Source organism: Lingula anatina, chromosome 1, assembly GCF_051362555.1.
Source record: "Lingula anatina isolate TDL-2025a chromosome 1, LinAna3.0, whole genome shotgun sequence".
Classification (NCBI taxonomy): Eukaryota; Metazoa; Brachiopoda; class Lingulata; order Lingulida; family Lingulidae; genus Lingula; species Lingula anatina.
In genome coordinates, this window is record NC_141767.1 from 47,470,227 (window position 1) to 47,490,572 (window position 20,346).

General features: G+C 34.5%; 1 protein-coding gene across 6 annotated transcripts in view; it reads left to right on the forward strand.

The window, feature by feature from the left end:
- The window catches only part of LOC106159787 (adhesion G protein-coupled receptor V1-like), a 127,434-nt gene that overhangs the window by 96,689 nt on the left and 10,399 nt on the right, over positions 1-20,346 (forward strand). For 5 of the 6 annotated variants that reach the window (XM_086998849.1, XM_086998851.1, XM_086998850.1 and 2 more), the window contains 24 exons: positions 3,368-3,490; positions 4,573-4,740; positions 5,051-5,252; positions 5,609-5,793; positions 7,261-7,455; positions 7,845-8,080; positions 9,777-9,925; positions 10,377-10,619; positions 11,861-12,036; positions 12,286-12,561; positions 12,851-13,000; positions 13,294-13,514; positions 13,793-13,952; positions 14,454-14,486; positions 14,770-14,932; positions 15,868-15,981; positions 16,660-16,841; positions 16,977-17,165; positions 17,650-17,811; positions 18,048-18,318; positions 18,740-19,077; positions 19,307-19,459; positions 19,635-19,748; positions 19,989-20,143. In XM_086998849.1, the coding sequence (XP_086854975.1) occupies positions 3,368-3,490; positions 4,573-4,740; positions 5,051-5,252; positions 5,609-5,793; positions 7,261-7,455; positions 7,845-8,080; positions 9,777-9,925; positions 10,377-10,619; positions 11,861-12,036; positions 12,286-12,561; positions 12,851-13,000; positions 13,294-13,514; positions 13,793-13,952; positions 14,454-14,486; positions 14,770-14,932; positions 15,868-15,981; positions 16,660-16,841; positions 16,977-17,165; positions 17,650-17,811; positions 18,048-18,318; positions 18,740-19,077; positions 19,307-19,459; positions 19,635-19,748; positions 19,989-20,143 (4,358 nt within the window). The remainder of the gene's footprint in view (positions 1-3,367; positions 3,491-4,572; positions 4,741-5,050; positions 5,253-5,608; positions 5,794-7,260; positions 7,456-7,844; positions 8,081-9,776; positions 9,926-10,376; positions 10,620-11,860; positions 12,037-12,285; positions 12,562-12,850; positions 13,001-13,293; positions 13,515-13,792; positions 13,953-14,453; positions 14,487-14,769; positions 14,933-15,867; positions 15,982-16,659; positions 16,842-16,976; positions 17,166-17,649; positions 17,812-18,047; positions 18,319-18,739; positions 19,078-19,306; positions 19,460-19,634; positions 19,749-19,988; positions 20,144-20,346) is intronic. The other variant, XM_086998853.1, reaches the window with a different exon arrangement.

A 20,346-nucleotide genomic window follows, 5' to 3' on the forward strand; every position in this document is an offset into this window, starting at 1 on the left:
TAATTTACTAATAGTGTATATCTTATGTTAACCTTATCAAGCAGTGACAGTGTATATCAACTGCCAGCCAGTGTAATGTTTTAACCTGGTCGAAAGAAATAAATGAATTTCTTTAGTAGTAACATGAAAAATTAAATCTTTACTGCTGTCAGATCAGTAAGTGCAGAATCCTCATGGGATATGACATTTTATTTGTGTGCAAATGCAAACTTGATGCAGTTTACTTAGAAGAATCATAATGAATGTGAAAAAAATAAACTGTGATCACACATACAGACACATTATTATGAGAAATGTCAAAGAATATTGGCCTGACAAATGAAGTTCTGAAGTTGATCTAGAAAGTGTTTTGACAAAGTATTGGGGTCATGTCTATGTAATGAAGGTTCACTTTGATGAAGGTCTGCTATTTGAAAATTGCAAAAAATGCAAAGTTTTTTTTTTTCACTTCTAAAATCTGGGGCTATTGCTTTGACAAAGGAATGCTATTCTGAAGGCACAAGATTAATTATTTCCAAGGGTTGACTATTATGAGTTTTGGTATTCTGAAAAAGTGTATTTATTCTATAGCTGGGCTCATGCATAAGTTAACCAGGACCAGCATGACCTTCATGTCAAAAGAAATGTGTTCAGTGCCAGTGGGTACTTATGTCATAAAAGTCACAGCATTCTTTGCAAAACAATGTTCAGTTGATATTCACATTGGGCTTCGAATATGATTAAGACAGTTTTTAAGAAGGCTAGTTACATATTATATTGCATTATAATATTTAATTCTTAGTTGTCATCATAAGGAATTACCCATGTCCAAAATCTGTGCAGATTGCCAAAATGCAAATATGAGACCACCTCATGAATATTAAAAAAAAAAAATGTTTTCACATTCATTCATCCATTACCGAAAGGTGCACACCAAATGTAAACTGTCTTTTACATAATACAAAATTAATATGATTTTATCATCATTTTAATTTTACATTTAATAAAGTGTACATGAATTTAACAAGTATGTTTATGTTATTTCATAATTAACTAATACGTTATTTTAATTTTACATTAAAAATAAAGTGTATCTTCTTCAAAGCCCCTTCATCATTATGGAGTTTTGGCATTGGAGAGAACCTCTTCATAGTGGACTTTGGTCATAGCAAACCTTTGTCATACTGAAACCTCGTCAAAGTATTGACTGCATGTGAAATTTGAAGTTAATGGTGCCCTATATCAAGAACTATAAAAAATGGAATATTGCCTTTTTCCCTTGTAATAAAAATGAATGTTATAGGCACATCAGAATTTGCAATTTAGAATATTGTTACGCCTAAACTGGTCTATTAATTGAAGAGGGGGTGGTGATCAAAACATTAATTTGTCCATATAAGTGTCTAGGCTTTATCTCAATCCACTAGAGTATAGTTTACTGATGATCTAATTTAATGTGTTGATGGATTCATGATTTACCCTATGGACCAGACAATATAGATTGCTCTATTACTGGTTAAAGTAATAATGTTCATTGTAGACCAGCCAGATAAAAGAACCAACTGCCGTTGCAGGTGTAATATCTTTAAACACACAATGTTCTTCACATCTGGTCTTCCATCTTCTTTAAAGACAGTCAAAAACCAATCGATTTTGCCATTTTCTGTGAACTTTTCATTAACTGCCCGGAACCTTTCATTAATTTCCCGTGAATCTTTCATTAACTGGTACTTCTGATCTTTTTCTGATGCATCCAGCACCTGCATGTTTTCAATACTAGCTTCAGGCTTTTCTGAAATGATTATTTTTCTCTCTCCTTAAAGTTTGAAAAGTCATTTAAGCTAAATGTTTTATAGCTACATTGTTACAGAATGTTTACTTTCTGACATTCGCACCTGTAGTTTCTCAATAGTAAACTTGATTCTATATAAATCTGGTAAAAAAGACATTTTCTCATATCTTAACTTTTGGATTACAATTAAGTCTTGGTATCAATCCATGCCGAAGTCCAGGACTTTTAAGGACAATTTCTGTCATGTAAGATTTAAATTCCTAACCACTGGTAATTAATGCACATAACACCTGAGTTTGGTCAAGGTGGAACCAAAAAATTCCCCCCTAGTGAGTTTTTGTGAAATCCTTATTTCTTAAGTTGCCTCAAATGATACCACAGCATATAAGCCAAAGAGTAATGACCTTCTCAAAGCTAACATAATAACCTCCTACTTGTTCAAGGTGATATTTGTGCAATTTTAAAGCAATTATTGGTGACACCCAATAATCATAGGAAATGTCTTAGTTGTTGGTTATTATTGAGCAGCTGACATAGGCTTAAATGTGATATTATGAATTTTTAACAATCTCATAATGTGAAAGCTATCAGCTGTAGAGGCTGACCCTTATTTATTGGAAGCTATCACTTCGAAAGCTGACACTCGTCCGAAATAACAATAACAATTTAGGTGACACATCCTTAATTAGGGAAATGTTGTCCTGGGTGACACTTGTTGAAATATAAAAATATACACTTGGATGGCGTGTTTAATGTGCATAAAGTCATGTGTGAAAGTCATTGGCTTAATTAAGGAAGCCTTTATGAACCACAAGGAGACGGCATTACCAATTAATGACCATTGCCATAAATCTCTAAAAGCATTATTTTTGTGTCCCAAACCATAAGCAGGCGACTACAATCAAAATATGGACACTCTCACTTCCTGTGAATCTTGTTCATTACATCCTAAAAGGACAGTTCATGCAAAATTTTATCACCCCATATAACTGCCACTTTGTTATAAACAGATCAAGATAGATTTAAACGCATTCATTTTGATATTTTCTCATTGTTTATTCTCTGTCATTTACTATAATGAAGGAAAAATAATTAATTATTAATAAACTTACTTTTCAGCTACACATAACACTGTGTGAAAATTTATATAATATGCACTTATGTCAGCTGTGGTCTATGTCTCTTGATGAACTGTGGCATACATCACTTGATGCTGAACACTTACTGAAAAACCAATATACTCAACAACTACTAATTTTTGAATATGTAGAATAAATTTTTAATCTGCCAGGATGTTATGTATAATGCATGACTTGGTGCACACACATTGCTCATTAATACTGATTCAGAATTTGTTTATCAATTATTTGAAAGTTTTAAACAGAATCATAAGGCATATGGTAGTACATTGAATAACTGTGCTGAAATTATGTTTTGAAAATTAAAATTTTATTACACAACCAGTGTTTTAAATTTGAAAAATCTCAATTGTACTTTGTTTTAGACTAGCAAGATTCTGTTAGACGTTACAGTATACCTCTTCAGCATAGAAGAGAAACAAAAGATGGATGATTAACAGAATTAAATTTTTTCCAGACATTTGAGGTGCAGTTGCTGGGTGTGACTGGAGGGGCAGTCCTGGGGGCAGAGACCAGTGTCACTGTGGCCATTATGAAAAATGATTCACCATATGGACTCTTTGGGTTTGCCACCACTCAGGTAAGTTTACTCAGGTAGGACTTAAAAAATAAAATTCAAATGCTTATCAGGCAGGCAAGTACAATGAAATTTGGTCTTCATTGAATTGGATATGCTTTTTTTTAAACAGGTACCTCCACTGTGTACCTCTGCAGAAAAATGAAAAGCTATCAGAATAAAGCAGTTTTCCTCATGTAAGATTTGGCAAAATCTATAATGTGAAATGTTCTTGTAAAATGTAGCAATCCTGTTCTGCAATATACCAGTGATTTTAGCACATTTACTAGACTGCATATCCTGAAAGGAGAAAAACCAGACATTATTTGATCGCTTAGCCAATATTGATTGGTCCCGTCAGTGTATTAACCCTTACCATATTTGATACAACATGATAGTTCGTCATAATCGCATCTGTTTGGTAGACATTTCTCTGCTCTACGTGCAAAGTTCACACATATGGGGGTGAGTTAATGGCACTCACTTTTGAGAAATGAATCAAATCTGGGGCATTATCTCTGTGGTCTATCATCTGAAAAACCGATATTTTTCATGCTGTCGATTTATTTTGGATTTATTTTTATTTTTCTGTCCTTTTGAATTTGGTTTTACGATTCTCTGAGGAATGCTCTGATATTTGATGTGATATTGTACAGTAATTTAGTCTCTTCCCTTGACTCAAGTATAGAGGTTTGACTAGACCATTGTACAAAATAAGCTTTCTCAAGAGAAAACTGTCTTTTCCGATTGCCATTTATGGTTTATAAAGTAAATGTGATTGGAGCATTTACTTTGTTATCCTTGGCAATAAAATATTGAATTGTGAATGCACATTGTAAACGTAAATGAAAATGCTCACATGATGTAACTTACAATGAGTGCTATGGTATTTTATTTGTGTATGCATTGGTGTAAGGGTTTTTAGCTATAGATTATCATCAGTCTGTATTGGCCATTAATAGCAGGGGTATTATGAAGGACATTTTTTAACAATGAAATGCAAGTTTACTTATATTTGGTACACTGACAAAGCTGAAATTCTTTATTGAATATAACATGGAAAGTCTTGTAAACAATAAAATTTTAGTCATCACATTGTCTTTCAGAAAACTGTTCAAGAATCCAAGACAGAAACTGATGCCAATGGGCAGGTGACCTTTGACATTGTTCGTACTCAGGGATCAGAGGGCACAGTGACAGTGGGATGGAGACTGGAGGCTGCGGCACAGAATGATTTCCAGCCGCCGTGGGCTGGAACTGTTACTTTTGGTCCTGTGAGTACCATTAGTCTGACATGGGAATAGTGAAGAAATAAAAGCCATTATTTTATGTCACTCCCATGGGTTACAGGCTGCCACAGCACTCTGAAAATTAATGCTAAAAGGAAAAGAGAACATGAAAGATAGTATATTGATATTAAAACTATTTGATATTAGAGGTTATGCTCTGTGCACATATTCTGTAATCATTAAGTGAAGTATTGGGTATATGTGTTGCCAATTGACATAATATGTTTTTGTTATTTATAATTGAATTTGAATTGTTAATATATCAAATCATTACTGTTTTTTTTTTTTTTTTCAGAGTGAGACAAGTAAGAGTATCACTCTGCGTACCCGTCGGGACACCATATTGGAAGGCGAGGAACAGTTCAGACTAACACTGATCTCTACAGACCTTGGAGAAATCTCTCCCATCAGTGGTGAAGCTACAATTGTCATCCTTCCTGATGCTGGTGCTACAGGGATTATTTCAATATTGGATGACTACAAGCATATCTTTATAGGTAGATATGAGAACATTTGTCTGTAAATTGAAAATGGGAAAATGATTTTAAGCAATTAGCTTTCTATGAACTCACTGGGATGTGAAACTTAAAGAAAACAGATGATCAGAGTCAGAAAAGAAACTGCTTGTTTCAGTGATATGCTGGATGAATGGCAGTTGAAAAAGAAACAGTGTATTTTTTTATAAAATATTTTATTCTGGGTTTTGAGACAAAAGTTGAAATTTGTGTTCAAAAATATATATCTTATCTTTATTTTTACAGTTTTTTTTTTTTTTTTTTTTTTTGAAAGTATGATCAATTATTTTATATAACATAAAGATGTCTTTAATTTCACCTATTTTTTATTTCAATAGGTGAACCTAGCAGCTCATTCTCAGGTCATGCAGTGATCAGACTCAGCCGAGGTATTGGTAATTTTGGAGAGGTCAAGGTCGGCTGGCAGATCACCCCCAGCACGCAGGCTGTCAATGCATTCACACAGGCCACAGGGGAAGCAACTTTTGCTGATGGACAACAGTTTACAGAAATTAATTTACAGGTTATTATGATATATTTGTTTAACAACTTGTCACAACTTTATAAGGCTAAACTACTGCTCTTACTGTTATGTTACATATTCCTTTGCATATGGAATTAGTAACATTTGAAAAAATATTTAAAAGTAATTTTCCTATTGTTCTGGCCACAAAAAGAAAAATATTTATTTTGCAAAGATATACCAAGAGAAGAACTGAACCACCAGAATGAATTTGGTAAACTGATTAGACATCCAATAAGTTTTAAGTGCACAAATTTATTGCTGATGTTAGTACAAATTTAGAGTACACCCTACTCCACTAATTGAAGCATATTTCAATCTGACACATGGGACTCATTGTAAACTTATTTCTATTAAGCAGTGCCCAGGAAAAAGCCATTAGTAAATTTTTTGCAAGAATATTGTATCCTCACCAGGTATTCAATTTGAACCGAGGACAGTAAGGCCTGAGTAGAGGGAGGGTCCATTGGTTATCAGTTATAAAGTAAAAAGGTTGTAGAATTATTACTCATATACATTTACATATAATTGGTGAAAAATGACAGAAAATATACATGGATATTATTACCAGATGTAAATTTAAGTTTGCAGACACCTGCAAATAACCACTTGACTATACTCTGTTATGATCTGGGCCTCTTTGGCCTTTCTACATTGTTATACATGATATCTTTTTGTTAAAAATTGTATATTTGAAAATAAAAATGTTATGAGTTCCATCAAAATCAATTAAAGCTGAGATATGAAAAAAAAAGTTTGATTCTACATTTTGAAGGTGCCATAATTGAAAAATGTGTCTCAGCTCATCTCAAGATTTTCTTCTCCCCCCCCCCCCCCCTTCACCTAGTGAGGTTACAAGCTCAGGAGAAGCAGTTCTGTAGTCCTACTGTAGATCCTATTGATTGTTTTTTAATTTCTAAGCAAAATTTAATGCAAATACATGCAGAGCAAAGTATACTTCTCCTGAAAGGAAATAAAAAGTAGGATTTTCCTGTCACATAAAACTAACAGTGCCATTATCCAAGCAGTGTTTATTGGACTTGGATGGTTGGACCTAAGAATTTCGATATGTGGTATAACTTTGGAAATGGAACATGCAATGCAAAAGTCATTTTAAGACTTGTGCATCTCTCAAATTGCCAGATATGTCTGTGTTTTTTTATTCTAAACTTATGTAGGCTGTTTCAATTCACATATGTTAGTTTGCCGTGGTCATGAATAAGTCATCTGCACTTGTATTTCTGGCAAATGAGTAAATGAGTTTTATTTTCTGGAAAAAAGTTAAACATGAGAGCTTTGATATGCCACATTTTTTTTATATAAATTATTAATCACAGCTTGCCTTGAACCCACTGTGAAGTTTTAATTACTAACTGATACAGGCATCAAAGTCCTTTTAACCTTTGGTTAAGGACATGGCCTCTTAAAGCATTAAAGAAAAAGAATTATTCAATGTAAATTTTCTAGGCTGAAGATGATGACATTCCTGAGGCCAGAATGACCTTCACCTTGAAAATCACCTCAGCTACGGGAGGTGCTACCATCTCCACTCTGCCGGGGGCAAATGAGGCTACAGTTGTTATGGTAGCCAGTGACTATCCTCATGGGTTATTTGAATTCAGTCCACCAGCTCAAATAACTGAGATTGAATTTGACAAACAGGTAAATGATAATTGCCCTGTTCAAGTGGTTTTACAATAAAATCATTGGAAGCCATTTTTGATCATTGAAGATAAAGATGAGCCCTAATATCTCTTTATTTCATGCTGAAACATATGCCAGGTTTAGTCTGATTTTGACAGATTGTATTACAAAATCTGTAAGTGGATTTGATTCATTATTGTATCTTACATGGTTGATACCCATGTGAAGAGAAATTCCCTCTGGTGGTACCCATGAGAAAATAAATTTCCTCTGGTAGTTATAAACGTCGATATCCCCTCATGCTCAATTTTTTTATATTGAATGGTTTGAATGAACAATCAAATACGCGTTTAGATGAAACCCAAAACTCTATTTTAAAGCATATTTTTGTACGCAATCTGCTACAGGTATCAGTCTCCATCGTCAGAAATGGAGGAAGCGCAGGCCAAGTGAGGGTCACCTTTGCCACTTCTCCTGGTACTGCCACTGCAGGCCAAGACTATGTGGACCAGTCTGGAACACTGACCTTTGCTGAGGGTCAGACAAGGCAGACGGTCATCATAAGAATCAGAGATGATGATGTGCCAGAAGGACCAGAGCAGTTTTATGTGAATATCACAAAAGTGGAACTTCAAACACCAAGGTGAGAGTTGGGTTTTGCATGTGATTAATATATCAAGTTTGTCACACCATGTCATATTCAAGATCAAGCAATTTATTTTCCAAAATCCCTGTGGTGTGTACTGTTTTAACTCACAAATATACCCTGAGTAGCAGAGTATCTAAAATTCAGGTGTTTCCATTATTTCACTGAAACTAAATATAATAATGCAGAACAAACATAGCAGATGACCTAACTGCTAATCCAGAGCAATGAAAATGTGTCTGATAATTGATCATGTCTGCTATGATTAAACACCAAGACTAATGAACACCAGAAGATAAAAAAGCTGACTGTGTTTGGATGACGGGCGATCACTTTTGTAAAGATCAAGGGCATGATGTTCATGACTTTCAATCTTATATGATGCTGCTTATTATTATCATTTGATCTTTTAGTTTGTAGGTTGAAAAACAAAACAGCACTGATGTGTGAAAGTGAACATAGTTTGGCTTTTTGTGCATTACTAATGCTATAGCAGAGCTACTATATTTGAAAGTTTCTTTTTTAAGCTGATTTTTTGTTGATAGAATGGTTTTATGAACAGAATTAACATTGACAAGAAATCGACCAATTTTTGACATCATCAGACAACCATGATAACCAAATTAAATACAGAAATCTCTAGCAAGATTGTGTTCCTTATATAATCTGGGAATAATAAAGGGTCACAGTTTATCCTAATTCCAGCTGGAGTTAGTCCTTTATTTGATGAAATCCTTATTTTTACATGGACTTTCTTTTATGCATTGAGATAACTACCTGTTTGCTGATTCTTCTCTTTAAATTGTCTGTCATTACCAACAGTTTTGATGTCTGATCTGGAAATGTGTTGTGAAGGTTTGAAACTTTCCATTTCCATTGCCAATTATCCTATTATTTTAAAAATAACATGTGTTAATGGAAGGAATTGTCCCTAATACACGTTCCTAATAAGTGCCTAGATCATTACCTAAAAAAAGTCAACCAATCCATCTTCGAAAGATTTTAGATTACTTTTTCAGACAATTTGAACACTCTGAGGGAAGCAGTAAATGCTAGATAAAATGATAGCAGATTAAAGTGAGGTAATAGATTATGGCACATAAAGAGCACGAGGGTATTCTTTCAATGACATCATACATTATCTAGAAAACTTCAAATTTTTGTGCAGCACATTCTGTTAAATAGTCTTCTTATAAATTGTTAATTTGTTGATAGAATAAAACATTCTAAGGAAGACAATTTTAAAGTACTTTGAAGGGAAGTTGTTAGTTTTGAAAAATTCTTACTTTATGCCCAGTTTAAATTACTGTATTAAAATAATTTAATTTCAATTTCAGTGCATGAAAATATATTGATATTCATTGTGTCAAAATCCTAATTTTTTTGATACAGCTTTTAGTGTAAGGCGGCATGCACGACTAAAGATGATCAGCAGTCTAACAGATCTGTGGATAAAATATGACCAACCTACTTGAAAGTTTACTGTGTAATCCCCACGGGGAATCTGTTTAGTGTCTATTAGGAGATTATACAGCAAGCTTTCCCTAAGAGTAGTTCATTAAGAACTTTCCATAATTGCAATGCTGGTAAATAATAAAATTCAATATCACTCCTTACAGAGTCTTGCCTTTTAAAACAGTTTGTAACAGTGACTTTACAACAAAATTATTACTCGTTTCGCTTTCCATTCCAGCATCAACAACTACACATTACTGCCCAATGGACTTCAACTGGACATGCCTCCAGGAATAGGGCCCCTGTCCACCAAGATTATTGTCATAGACAAGAATGACAATGCTGAGGGGGTTATTGAGTTTGCACCAGAATCCATCAGCTTTATAGGTGAGGAGGAACTATGGTCTCTTTGATAAATATGATTTAATCCGTTAGGTCATCAGTATTGATCGCACTGTTCCCTCATCCATCTGTCACTGAGCTGTGGCTGAGTTTAACCATAAATTGTAGCCTTACTTTGCTCTTGTGCTTGATTGTGTGTGTGTGTGTGTGTGTGTGTGTGTGTGTGTGTGTGTGCGCGTGTGAGTTTGTGTGTGTGATATACCAATAATTTCTTTCTTTGTATTTTATCAGGATATTTATTTGGCATTCTGTTAATTTTCACTTCTGATTATCCAGAGGAATTAAAGGTAGCAATAAACGCATTGGGTTATTTACCTGAATAGATTGACTTACTAATTATAGAAAATATCTATGATTTTCCTTAATGCCATCAATATTACCTATACATGTTTTCTAAAAAACATCAAGATTAAAAGAAACATTACAAACATTCCAGCCAGAGAAGAAGGAGGCATAGCCAGGGTACCTGTGATACGCAAATTGGGTTCCTATGGACGTGTGTCTGCCACATTTTCATCAAGTGGTATAACAGCCACAGCGGGACTGGACTATCTTCTCCAGGATGGGGAGATTGTGTTTGGGGATGGAATGATGTATAATACCATAAATATTACTGTGAGAGATGACAGCGACAGGGAGATGGCTGAAACTTTGGACCTGAGACTGACTGGGGTCTCTGGTAAGTACATATTGTTATGGCAGTTCTTTTTGAAATGTTATTTATTTATTTATTTAAAGCATTGAGCATTTAAATCTGTTGTTTGTTTTAGTTTTGGCATGGTTCATTGATTACCAGTTTGTCACTTCGCAGTTATATGTTGTCTGTACATTACAAAGGTTTACTGTCTAGATCTCTTTTGCATACATGAATTATTTTCTCTTCATTTTGATGAGCACTAGATTAAAAGATGCCCAAGGGCAGGATTTTTTTCATAACTGTTTAACAAGCATGATTTTTTTTAAAATTCAGTTTGAACTTGACACATTGCTGTTAAGTCATTTTGAGAATTACTTATGTTTTGAAATATTTTCCATGAGTAGGTCTTATAATTTTATGTGGTCACAAGGGTGGAATGAGGTGATCTTTAAGTTGATTTAGAAGATGGTCTGAAACTTCAGAGACATTTGTATAATTGAATTTTTTTAAATTGACTTGGTGAAGATCGAAGCCGACTAGACCTGCCCCGTTAAAGCAATGTCTGACTTACTTACCAACACTGTCATTTTCAGTTTGACTGGAAGGGATAATGTAATGGAATAATAGAATTGTTATTCTGCCCATACAGTTAATCAGGAGCCCAGTTCATACAAATAACAGTGCATAGATTGTGTCATTTGAGTTAATAAGACATAATTTAATATCAAGTAATGGAACTATATATGACATTTCCTACTTATGCTGTGAAGAATGAAAAACTAATGCAGTGTAATATGATATAATATATTGCTATTCTACACACACCTAGGAATACTCAGGATATCAGCTGTTTTTGTAAAGAAACCATTATTTACTTAGCTCAGTGCTGTGGGACATGCTGTAAATCATAATGCTAAGTTAATTCAATTAAGTCAAGTAATACAATACAATTTACGGTGAAAGTAGTGTGATAAATTAAAAGTGAATGTTGGGCAGTATACAGTAATCATAAGGCCAGCACTGATGTAGGAAACCAATCTAATTTTAAGCTGTTGAATTATTCTTAATTTCTGTGATAATAGCCAGTATAAAATAAACTGGCAATGTGAAAACAAGGCAAGGCAGTGATCATTGCCAAGTCATACTTCACCAACAAATTAAGCAATATATATATATACAAATTAACCAACCAACAAAGTAATATATAGAAATTAACATACATACTGCCAATCTCTCATTCTTTGTAATCAGTTTTTCTTTTCACTTTTCATTGCCCAATTTAGGAGGTGCCAGACTTGGTGCTCAGACAACCTCCATGGTGACCATAGCCAAGTCAGACTATCCCAATGGCAAGTTCAGTTTCCTCGGCCAGACTGAGATTATCATACCAAACCCTGCACAACCCAGGCAGCTCACTTTTACTATTGCCAGAACTGAGGGCCAAGTTGGCTTCCAAACAGTAAGTGAACCTTTCCAGTATGAACTTTTTTGTTGATATTAAATTATTGAGTAAATTGGATTGAGTGAAATGGGGCACTACTGTTTAATATTGGGTATGCTTCTGTGCACCATTGAGTTATGTGAGGTATTTAAGAACTTACACTGTCATTCTGGTATTATATGACTAAAATAAATGCCTTTCCTAGATTTTTTTTCTAAAACAAAAAGAAATATATATATGTTCCCCATTTTTCCATCTTCATTTTAGCTACGCTGGAGAATCTTGGGGCCAAACAACTTCAAGTTAGTCCTTGAAGAGACCAATGATGTGGCCTACCAGTTGAACAACAGGGAGTTGACCAGTGGTACCTTGAGCTGGGGGAACAATGAAGGTGGAGCCAAGACCTTCACACTGACCATCAAACCTCACACTGTATGGGAGATCCAGAAGATATTTGTGATAGAGATATTGGACATTCAGGCCTCGCCTCCTGGGGAAACCAACGGAGAGGTGGACCCTCTGGCAGGCAATGTTACCCTTACTGTAAGTTTCTTAAGCATTCATTTTTGTATGCTCACTTTTCATCACATATTCTGGGTTAATTTTAATGCTCAACTGATATGCTTGAGAAAAAAAAAAAAGAATTATGGTGGTTTGAATTAATATACATTGATACGAATATGTTCAACCAATGAATAAAAGAAGATATGGATGTGAAAACCTTTAATATAACCTGCAGTATTTGTTTCTCTAAAACATTTAATGGATTGGCGTTGTGAAACTCAAATCAAGTCTCAACCAGTTCAAATGATGCTGTTGTTTTATTGTACAGATATTGAAGCATGGTGACCCCAATGGTATAGTACATTTCTCTGGTGTAGCCCAGTCTCCCCGCACTGCTGTAGAGCCCTCAGCTGTGGAAGGAGGGAGGCTCCTCAGCTTTCCTCTCTATAGAAGGGAAGGAACTATTGGAAATATTGTGGTAAGAAACCGAAAGCTCTGATCAGCTTGCTGCTTTATAAATTGATGATAAGAAGCTGCTGGAAAATATTAGAAAAAGGTATTCAAGTATTTTTGTGGAACAAATAGATAAATGTTTTATTTGTAGGACTGTGAACAGGATGGACAGTAGGCAATATAACAGACAGCAACTTTCTAGATTATGTATAAGCACTTCAAGTGAATCATAGTGATTATACGTAATTTGACCTGTTTTTAAAAAGGATCACAATTTAGTAACAGATATACAATGTATTCTCCCCCCTTACTATACAGGTCCAGTGGCAGGTTGTAGGGCCCCAGGGATCGGTGCCTGACATTGAACCAATGAAGGGAAACACTACCATTGCTGCTGAAAAAAGGGATTCTGAGATTTTGCTGAGAATTCTGCCTGACGATGAACCTGAACTTGATGAAACCTTCACATTACAATTGCTAAGGGTAGAAGGAGGAGCTGAGGTTGACACCCAGTTTAACACTTCAACTTTTACCATACAGTAAGTAATTAACAAAGAAAACGTATGAGTGCTACATATGGATCTATGGTATCAGAAGAATGATAATTATTAATGTGTCAAAATAAACACAATTTAAAATTTGGGTAGCATATTATGAATTTCATTGATGAAGTAAATTTTTGTCATATTTTAAAATCATCAGCCTATTTAATATTTGTTTTCAGTAAATTGCATTGTAATAATAATAATAATAATAATAATAGTAATAATAATAATAATAATAATATGATTTAAACATTTAATATCACTTCCAACAGATACAATGATGACCCTCATGGTGTGTTTGGTGTGGAGTCCAAGTATCAGACTGTCATAGTGGACACAGTAGACTACAGCCGCCATGTTAGAATCAACATCACCAGGTTTGCTGGCAGTGTGGGCACTGTGCGCATTAGCTACGGCATTGTTTATGATCAGGTAACATTTCTTTTAATTCTTCTTTTAGAGAGGGGAGGGTGTTAATTGGTCATTTTTCAGATAGATCTGCATGCTTTGTGTGTGACATTGCATTTTTGGTTGATGCCTCACATAAGAAAATGACATATCTTTGATTGATGCCTTTAACTGTTCTATTCTTCCTGTTGATTTTTTATTTTCATTTGTTGACTTGGCACAGTTACTGATTTTCACCAAAGTTAAATGTTCCATTTAATTTTTGATGCAGTACTTTGTTAATTGGTAGCCATCTGAAACTTGTGTGTAAATTTTTACGTTGGACCCCAAGGTCAGGTTTTTTACTTTGATAGATGAAGTTAGTCTAAATGCCAGGATAGGTCTGTGCATTTGACGGCTTTTGCTGCTTGGTTGTTCTTGCATTTCAATTATCTTGATTATTGCTTTTCTGAGTTTTTATTTTCATTCACATTCTGTACTTATGCACTAGAGTTTTCATCTATTTTCTTTTATCATTGATTGCAGCCTGAGCTTCAGTCTAACAGAACAAAAAGACAGGTGTGACCTTTCACAATTTTATTATTTTTTATACTATTTATTTGCACTTGATTAGTTTTATTTGCTCTTTTATTATTTTTTCTACTGGTACTAACTACCGGTATTTTTGTTTCAACAATGAAGGTATATACATATATATGTGAAAACCTGGCATTCAAATCTGATTAAGTCTTTTTGATTTAAATAATTTGATATTTTAATTTAATTAAATATCCATAAAAAATACAATTCAGATGTAAAAGATAATTTGACCACTCACTGCATTGTTCTCTACACGTCTTAGGCCCAGTCTGGTATAACATATGTTCCTGGCACAGACTCGGTCACTTTCCAACCAGGGCAGACATTTGCCATCAAGACACTCAGGGCGGCTAATGATGTTTTCTTAGAGGAAGGGTCAACCTTTACACTGACTCTCACAGATGTCAACTATATTGGAGTTGCAGGTGAGTTTACTAAGTAAGATATTGGAAGTATGAGAAGCCAATTTTTTATTATGAAATTAATGCAACAGATCATGATTTTTCATGCTTTTTTCCTTTTGATTTATTAGTTTTCATGGTATATAAGATGATAAGATGATATGTTACATTTTTTTTTTTTTTTTTTTTTTGCTGTTTAAAGAATTATGTTCATGGAAATACCTTATTTCCTCATTACATGAATAAACTTAATATCTTTTGTGGAATGACTCAATCAGAGATATTGAAGTTTTCCATACAAAAACTAGCTATAAGGTCAAAAGAATCAGTGCTACTCTAATTAATTGGAAATAAGGGCATTTGTTATTCAATTGTAAAGTAGAATATGAAAAAATATGCATCTTAAAAAAAATGAATGTAATATTTAGAGCATTTGTCATGATGCATGAATCAAAGGGTTGAAAAAGCAACTTGCACAGTAGATAAACATGAAAGAGTATCAAAAGCATTGCAAAAACAAGGGTTAAAAGAATCAGTGCTACTCTAATTAATTGGAAATAAGGGCATTTGTTATTCAGTTATAAACTAGGAGATGAGAAAAATATGTAAATTTGAAAAGAAATGAATGTAATATTTAGAGCATTTGACATGCATGAATCAAATGGTTGAAAAAACATTTTCCACAGTAGATAAACATGAAAAGGTATCAAAAGCATTGCAAAAAAAAAAAAAAAATAGAAAATGAAGCCGTGAAATTGAAGATAAGCGTAGGACATATTGCAAAACCTGAAATCTTTGATGTCTGTGATTTAGCCTTTGAAGTCTTCAGTTAGTGACTAAATGTAATGATTCATAACACAAACCAAAGAAACCATTGCTCTGTTACCAAAGCTAAGCAAGCATTAAGAAAAATTAATCAATGCACTGAAAAAAGACTTGTGATGATCTGTTCCTTTCAGTGGCTACACCCCCACGCCTTGCCGCAGGACAGGCTGTTGTCAAGGTAGTCGTTCCTCCAGAGGCAGCCAATAGCATCATTGGATTTGACAAGACAGTTGTGAATGTCAATGATAGTGAGTATAATCCATTCAGAGAAATTAATAACCTAAAATGTTTCTTGGAATTGCCAATGATAAGTATATCATACAGGATATTACCTGTTTATTTTGATAATTTAATATTGATTATCTGCTGAGAAATGATATTTACATTATGGGTTCAGAAATGAAATAATATTTTCTTAATTAATCATTGGAATTAGGCAAATATAATTATCTCTTATTGCAATTACTCCTCTTTACTTTATTGGAGTTATTTCACTTTACTGCAATTAGAGAGACACAATTTGTTAGAGGCACTTGATGAGTGTTACACCTTCATCTAGCAATTTAATTTTCCTGGAAATTTCAAGTAATTTCCTTATATCACCAATTATATCCTTTCCAAAACCATTAATAAAATAACAAACTGTCAAGGCTCTTAATTTCTAAAAAAAGTTTTTCTTTTTCAATATATAGGACTAACATGCTTAAAGTTTGCTTAATTTATTGGTTATGTGGCTTAGGTTACCTGATATTATCATATTTCCAAGTCTGAGATGACATGTGATATAAATGAATCATAATATTTAAAAAGTTTGATGAATTTTTTTCTAATGAATCATGATAATTAAAAAGTTTGATGATTTAGATTATGAATTATTGGTACATATATCAAAGCACATCTTCATATTTATTTTTCAACCTACCTAGCTAATGGCATAGCCAGTCTGGTAGTGAGCCGCAGGGGGACATATGGACGTGTAGAGGTGGATTGGCAAACAGGGTATCCCCAGGGTCAGGCACCCCAGGGTTTTGCTTCAGGGACTATTTCCCCAGATGCTGCCACAGTGATCCTAGAACATGGAATTCCATTCAAAATTGTTAATGTGCAGGTAACCCTTGTTTTAAATAATACATGCAGTTAAAACAAGTTCACCCTCAGGCGAGCTAATAGTGGAAGACTTGAAGCACTGACTTTGATGCTTTTTGTGTGGCATATAGATACTGACTTTTGATTTCATTTGTAGGTATTCCCAGTATTTGGCTTCCCAGAACTTTTTGCTGCTCACATAGCAGCCGCTCCCAGGACGCCTGACTCCGTTGCTGGTGGAGCCAGACTCAACAATGGCTTCACACTGGTAGAGATAGAGCCGTCTGGGGTCATGGAGTTCGCTCCTAACTCTAGAGATATTAGTGTGGATGAAAATGCTGGCGAGGTACGATCGTATATACACATTACAAACAGAATTGTCTTTTCAAGATAACTCAGGCCATCTTTCCTGTGTAAATTTTCTTAAATTGAATATGTTTGGTAAATTATGTAAAGTTGAATTGCAGGATCAGTAATGCATAGCAGTTGCTCAACTCAACTGTTAAAGATTAACTTAATATGTTTAATTGCATGTATTTTGCATCATTAGTTTGCTTTTATAACCTTTGTATTTTTTGGCATTTATGATTACAATGATTAGTGCAAGCAATTAATTTGCTACGTAGATTAAAAAACGAACATAATTATTTTTTTAGAAGAGAGTCATCAATTTGCCAAATAGGTTCTTGACTTTAGTTAAAGTATGGTATGATAGTTTAATGAGAATCTTGATGATAAATGGCACCACTGTCATACCTGTCACCAACACACAACTGTAATATTTCATGATCACCATTTTATTCAGTCATTTTTATTTGTTTGTAATACAGGTGAGACTCCACCTAAGACGTGTGTATGGCTCTAATGGCAATGTGGTGATAAGATATGCTACCAATGGTGCAACTGCCACTGCTGGGGCTGACTTCACAGAACTTCGAGATGGGTCAACTAGAATGACCAGCATGCAGACAAATGCCACTGTCCTAGTAGAGGTGAGTATGGATATAAGAGAAGGTATAATTTTATGGGTGGTTTCATGATAATGTCACCAAACATCAGAGAGTTATTTGTGCTATCATTTTTGATTTGAACAACATTTTTAGTTATATGTTTTTAATTCTTCTGGAAAAATTTCAGCATTTCAACACTTAAGAAAGACAATTCCTCTGAGTCAGTGAAAAGTAGAATAAAGATACTTAAAGTATTTTTTTCTGAATTATACATTCAGATCAAACCAGACAATCTACCTGAGACAGAAGAACATTTTTTTGTCAATTTGACCATGGTGGAAAGCCTGCCCACCAATGCAAGACAAGGAATATCTCCACGCCTCAGCACCATGGCCTCTTCAGCCAAGATAACCATCAACAGGAACAGTGACCCATATGGTGTACTCAGTGTCACAGCAAGTCCTGCTGTTGCCCCAGAGTGCAATTCCTCTGTGACAACGCCTGTGTGTCTTCTGCCATCTGCAGTTCGGTTGACTGTTTTCCGCTCAGGTAAGGATGAGTCTTGTTTTCTATCAGAGACTAAAAGAAGTTTTACAAAAATATATCACTCTAGACTTTTTTATGCCAAAAATGGTGAAATGCTTCATAAACCAGGTCTGATCCATCATAGGGACATTAAGATCCTTCTTAAGCTCATTACTCTTAACTATATTATGATATATGTATTTTCTGAAAGATGGAAATTACCTAGGTAATCAGGGCAGCATGCACCTATAGCTGATAATGAGCTAATTGATCAACCCTTTTGAGACCAGTTTACCAACTAATGTACAAAGACAACAATAAAGGTCGCTGCATGACCAAGTCAGAACCAATATCTATTGAGAATAGTTGTACTTCCAACTATAAACTTTATTACTTTTTTAGTCAAAGAAATAACCCATGCATGTTCTTGTTTTTCATATTTTAGGAGGTACATTCGGCACAGTGTCAGTAAAGGTTCGCACAGTTGGTGGTGGAGAAGCATGGGACAGATTGATAGTACAGCAGCCATCAGATAGGAATGACACCATAGGTCAAATACTAGCCAATAGAAATCCAGACCCATTCAGCCATGCTGCACTAAATAGTGATTACCAGGTGCTGGACACAGAAGTGACCATGTTGGATGGTGAGGTCCAGAAAGTAGTTACTCTGGACATATTAGATGATACTAGACCAGAGCCTGATGAGTCCTTGTTTGTTTATTTGACTGAGCCTACAGGGGGAGCTAGGATAGCTGAAGGACAATTGGATGGTACAAAAAGGGTAAGTTTGAGCAAAATATATGGCAAGGTCATTCCCAACTGCTATTTATTAATTCCATAAATATGTTGTAGGATGTAAAGTACACTTTTAAAGCTTTTATTTAGTAGAATGATTGGATGGAAACCTTTAAAATCTGATTAAAAAATTGTTTTGTAATTCAAATTTACTTTAATACCTGTTTTTGTCCTTGATGAAAGTTTTTGCATGTCTGGTGATTTTTCCATCTTAGGGTTATGCCATGGTTATTATAAGGAAGAATGACAACTGGAATGGAGTCATTGGATTCAGAGGAGATTCTCTTTATGTGACAGCTGATGAAGATGGAGATGCTGTGGCAAGACTCACTCTTATCAGAGTGAATGGTTCATTTGGAGAGGCAAGGGTAAGAAAAAGCAAAGCTAGTATTTCTAAGTAGGTATTATGAATTGTTAATCGTCATGATTTATCCTATTATTATTACCAAAATTTAAAAGCAAAAAATTGGTAGTTAATGCCTGTTTTGATTTTATTCACATATGTACTAATGGTACTCTGATTTTTTAAAATTATTTTTTCAGATAAAATGGAAAGTAGTTGGAGCAGACGACCAGGTGGTAGATGTGGAGGGAGAGGCTGTGTGTGCTGTGGGGCAAACCACATGTCCTCTCAATGTACTCCTCAGAAAAGATGATGTAAGGAAATCACACTCTTGCCAGCCAAACAGAAGCATTTACTTATTGATAAACATCGTTTTTCTTCTTTCAGTCACCATAACAATTATTATCTTTCATATGCCTACAATAGAAATTTTGAGAATTTGAAATGAATAATTGTTATAAAGACATTTTTAACATCAGATAGCTATGTTTCTTTGACTATGTACGTATGTGCTTACAATGGCTGTATTGGAATATCTGTCTCTCTTTTCACAGATCCCAGAGTATGCTTCAAGCTTCCTTGTCCAGTTACCAGCTCCAGAAGACTCTGCTGCTGGATACAGAGTCAATGATGCCAGCAAAGTGGCCAATGTTACCATGTTACCCAGTGATTACCCTGATGGGCTGGTGCAGTTTGCCCAGACATCTTTGTAAGAGTTAACTTAAATGTAGTTAACATGATAAATAATAAAATGATTAACAGAATATGTTTTATCTCAACATAAATTTTAATAGAATAGAATATGATGTTTCATCTCAACAAATTTTATTTTGTTCAGTCACATTGGTTTCATTCTGTAATTTCAGTGTTCAGGTCCTTGTTCTTATCTCTATTAAACAAAATGTTGTGTCT